Source organism: Apis laboriosa, unplaced genomic scaffold, assembly GCF_014066325.1.
Source record: "Apis laboriosa isolate Shangri-la unplaced genomic scaffold, ASM1406632v1 scaffold34_cov151, whole genome shotgun sequence".
Classification (NCBI taxonomy): domain Eukaryota; kingdom Metazoa; phylum Arthropoda; class Insecta; order Hymenoptera; family Apidae; genus Apis; species Apis laboriosa.
This window is the reverse complement of record NW_025222928.1, coordinates 5,897,771-5,902,543: the sequence shown is the minus strand read 5'-3', so window position 1 is coordinate 5,902,543 and position 4,773 is coordinate 5,897,771. Positions and strand designations below refer to the sequence as shown.

The window sequence follows — 4,773 nt, the reverse complement described above, 5'->3', positions numbered from 1 at the left end:
TTTTTTTTTTTTTTTTTTTTTTTTTTTCAGAAAGTCAATCTTTCAGAATCGATACTCTAGAGGAACAATCTACAACAGATTAATTACCAATACTATATATTATTTATTATATATATAGAATAAATTATAGATTAAATTTTTTATTAATAGAAATATTGAATTTTAATATAAATTTTATAATATTTATATATTTATTAATATCATTTTTAGTTAAAATTCCAATTTATATATTTCATGGATGATTATTAAAAAGTCATGTTGAAGCTCCTTATTATGGTTCAATAATTTTAGCATCAATTATATTAAAATTAGGAGGGTATGGAATATTACGTTTAATAATAATTATAAAAATTGAATTTATTTATTTTAGAAAAATTTTAATTGTAATTAATTTATTTGGAGTTTTATTTTTAAGATTAATATGTTTGATGCAATATGATATAAAATCAATTATTGCTATTTCATCAATTGTTTATATAGGTTTAATAATTATAAGAATATTAACATTTTTAAAATTAAGATTGATTGGAAGATATATAATGATAATTTCTCATGGTTTAAGATCTTCAGGATTATTTTTTTTAGTTAATATAATTTATAAACAAACTAATAGACGATTAGTATTTATTAATAAAGGAATAATTAATTTTATACCTTCAGCATCTTTAATGTGATTTATATTATGTTCATTAAATATAGGATCACCAGTATCAATTTAGTTAAAGAAGTTATATTAATAATTGGATTAATTTTTTGAATAAAATATTTATTTATTATTTTAATATTATATTGTTTATTTAGATTTATTTATTCAATTTATTTATTTATAGTTATTAATCATGGAAAAATTTATATTAAATTTAAAATTAATAATGGTTCAATAGTTGAATATTATATTTTATTAATACATTGAATTCCATTAAATTTTATATTTTTAAAATTACATTTTATTTATTTAAATAGTTTAATAAAAAATATCGATTTGTGAAATCAATGATATAAATATTTTTATTTTAAATTATTATAAAAATATTAATTTGTGGAATTTTATTATTTAAATTTAGTTTATTAGTAATGGTTAATTAAGATTATATTTTATATTTTTAAATAAATTAATTATTTTTGAATGATTAATTTATTCAATAAATTCAATAAAATTTAATTTTTTTATTTTAATTGATTATAAGTCGTTAATATTTGTATTTTTAGTTAGGATAATTTTTTTCAATAATTATTATTTATAGAATTAGTTATATAGATTTAAGAATATATTATATAGATCGATTTTTTTATTTAATAATTTTATTTTTAATTTCAATGTATATATTAATTTTAAGTCCAAATATTAATCTCATAACATTTGGAAATTCTTTAAACCCTGATTGAAAAAAAAAGTTTTCATATTTTATATTGAAATGCGGTACCTGCGAGCTCGTCCACCTCCTCCTTCAGCTTCTCCACCAAATACTTGCGATACTCTTGGAGCTCGCGTATCCACGGGTAAAGAAGTTGAAGAGTTATCGGCGAGGTGTCTATGCCGATGCAGTCCTCGATGGTCTCGTTCCCTTGCAGTATGCCGTGCTCCAAATCCGTGGTCGGATGTTTCTGAAAGCCTTGGTGAGCGTGTATCAAGCTGTATTCGAACTCACCGATGGCAAACAGGGTTTGCAACTGTATGTGCTTCACGTGTGAATAAGATGGATCTGGAAACGAAGAATAATTGATAAAAATCGAAACTTCAATTTCATTCATGGAAAGTTGATTCGTAGATAAATATATTATATATTATTAACTCAAAAATATAATTAAAAATTAATTAAAAATTAAATATAATTAATTATATAATTAACTCAAAAATACGATTATTAATAGAAGAAGAAGAAGAAGAAGAGGTTCGAAATTATTAAAAATTATCGTATTATACAATAATTCCTCGCGATTAGATATTATAAATTGGAGGAATTGGAGGAATCAACTGTAAAAAGGAAATTGATGATTCTCTCGACACCAAACTTCCAAACTTCGTAAATTTCTCATTTTCGCGTCAACGAGTCAATTTTTATATCTGATAAAGCCGAGTCTCGAATACGAAATTTCGAGAATAATTCTGAATAAGAAAATATTTTGAAATCTAGGAAAAAATTCTTTTCATAGAAAGACGTCCAATTTCGTTTAAAAAAAGGCATATGTTAGCAGTTGAAGGTTAACCTAGCTCCACGCATTTTTCCTCGGTCTTGAGCGCCCTTTTGAACCTTGCGTAGGCGAGCTGTGCCTTGACAAGCCCAAGATACGTTCTCAGATCGTTGACCTGGGTCTGTTTGATCGCCTTGTCGAAATATAACTCCGCAAGATGGAATTTCTCGAGCCTCGCGAAGATGTAGCCCCATTCTCGATAAACTATACCGTCCCTGAAGAACAACGGGCCCTCCTCCTCCTTCAACCCCAACCTGGGATTTCCGATCTGGAAGGGAGGATAAATTGATGAGAATTTTCATCCATTTGGATCAAGATTAACCTATATAATAGTGTACACGTGATACCAATGATAATGTAGATTTGTCCATCGCGAATTTTGAATCTGTCTGGACCGGGAATTTGAATGGAGAATCTATCACTGTCGCATTTTCATTTTTTCACGAAAAATTAAAGCGAATTAAAGCGAACGAAATTAATCGTGTCACGTAGATATCGGCCGATTTTGATTGGCTGAAAATGCATTTTGAGATACGGCACGCTTCAAGCTGTATTATGAAATAAAGAACTTTCCTTCCTTTGTTTCTATTTGAAAAAAAATATTTTTTTTCGAACGTACTTTTTCCATCCGTGTCACATTGGCCGCGTATTCTAAAATAAAAAGATAACAAGAAATTTATTACGAATTCATTCAATTACAATTAATTAATTTTCCATTCGATCTAAACGTAAATAGTACCTGTCGTTTTTCATAATTGTATCGATTTAAAGAAATAGTATCGTGTTTGGTAATAATTCTTTTTTTTTTACAATTTCAAAAAGTTAAAAATATGCGTTTTATCTAATAAAATAATACTTGTTTTTCAGAATTGTATCGACTTAAGGAAACGGTATCATGTTTGGTAATAATTCTTTTTTCAATTTCACAAGTTCAGCGAAAGATACGCAATTTTCTCTAAATATCACTTCAAATCGATCATTAATTCATCAACTTGAATGAAACGCACGATTTTGGAAATGGACTTTAGCGAGAGGGAAAGGGAAAAAGAGAAAATTTGCCTTTCAGAATTTTTGAGTTCCTTTGAGACTAGATGAAGAGAACAATTTTAATCCGATTTCAACTCTAAAATAATATGGCGCTTAAAGCTCCTTGTGGTATTAATTGTCACGCACGACGAGGGATTACATTCGAATAACCAAAGAGGATTTACGCGCATAACTTTTTCTCTGTTCCCTTTGCTTTGTCAAGGAACTTGGTATTATCAGATGTGAATATTTGTCCCCTATCGTTGTCAAATACGGAAAGAATGGTAATTGTAAAGCTCAAATATTCTTTTTAAATGATAATATCCGTTTTAAACTTGGAATAACTTTGGATAATTGAATCAACCACTAAGTCGTCAGTTAATGATTAATCAACGATTTAATCGGTGATTGGTCTAATTAATAATCAATAATAAGTTAGTGTTTAACCAATACTACCTATTTATTTGGTTAATAGTTAATCTTTGGTTAATCAGGAATTAGTTAATCTCTGATTATATTCAGTGATCAATAATCGATAAGACAAAGATCAGTAGAGTGTTAAATCAATGATCCCACTCACTGATAATAATACTCTAATTCAAACTCCAATCGAGCTATTATCTTGATCACTTATAACAGTACCACTCAAAGATTAATATATAAGTAATAAGATACAATAAGATACAAATATATATATATATATATATATCTTATAATTTAATTTAATTAAACTTAAATCAAAAACAAGAAAGTATAAATTTATGGAATTCTGTTGTTGCAGAACAGCGGTGAAGGAGAATATTTAGGGACGTAGAGGAATAATCGTGGACCATCGGTTTAGCTGTGCCCTCGAGATGCGGTGATGGCTTTGCTGTACAGATTCGCGCAGCTGCCTGACAGCAGTGGCACGCGGGTCTTCTCCTTCGTCGTCACAAGAAGCGTGGTACGGGATCCCGAAAGAGACGTAACCAGCAAGGAGCTCGTATGCGGTTTCCAAAGATGGTCCGTTGCGTTTTCGCGAGGGAACAAGGTATATTTATATACCCTCTCGTGTAATAATAACGTTCTTAATTCTTAAATTCTTGCATCCTAAAAAATTAAATGAAATAATTATTCTTGACAGTAATGAAAAGTGATCGTTGTATAATAATTAAATAAACGCTTAAATAAAATATGTACGTAAATGACTTAGATATCTGCCATTTGGAATAAACGAATAAAATATTTAAACTATTATCGTAAAAATTGTAAATTAATTAATGTATAATTGTATATATAATTAATCGAAAGATATTAAAGATATTAACAAAATTATAGGGCGACAAGTTAAACTATATGTATATAGATAAATTTGGCTTGGAAAATAGCCAAATACGTTTATCAGAATTTATCATTAAAATCGATCGAGAGCAAATAAAGCGAAATTGTTTCGAGAATCGCGAACCGCAAATATTGCTTCGTTCTCTGTTTTTTCATTTTCCTTGTGGAATGCAGAAGCCAATTCTCTCTCTCTCTCTCTCTCTCTCTCTCTCTCTCTCTCTCTCTCTCTCTCTC

At 28.1% G+C, this 4,773-nt stretch overlaps 2 protein-coding genes across 6 annotated transcripts in view; one reads left to right on the top strand and one right to left on the bottom strand.

The window, feature by feature from the left end:
* Window positions 1-2,564, bottom strand: part of LOC122715205 (outer dynein arm-docking complex subunit 4-like) — a 6,092-nt gene extending 3,528 nt beyond the window's left edge. The window contains exons 1-3 of the mRNA XM_043937190.1: window positions 2,541-2,564; window positions 2,209-2,461; window positions 1,425-1,703 (exon numbers count right to left, since the gene is read on the bottom strand). Of these exons, the coding sequence (XP_043793125.1) occupies window positions 1,425-1,703; window positions 2,209-2,461; window positions 2,541-2,564 (556 nt within the window). The remainder of the gene's footprint in view (window positions 1-1,424; window positions 1,704-2,208; window positions 2,462-2,540) is intronic.
* The window catches only part of LOC122714713, a 151,981-nt gene that overhangs the window by 144,144 nt on the left and 3,064 nt on the right, over window positions 1-4,773 (top strand). For all 5 annotated transcript variants that reach the window (XM_043936320.1, XM_043936318.1, XM_043936319.1 and 2 more), the window contains one exon: window positions 4,001-4,249. In XM_043936320.1, the coding sequence (XP_043792255.1) occupies window positions 4,082-4,249 (168 nt within the window). In that variant the 5' untranslated portion in view covers window positions 4,001-4,081. The remainder of the gene's footprint in view (window positions 1-4,000; window positions 4,250-4,773) is intronic.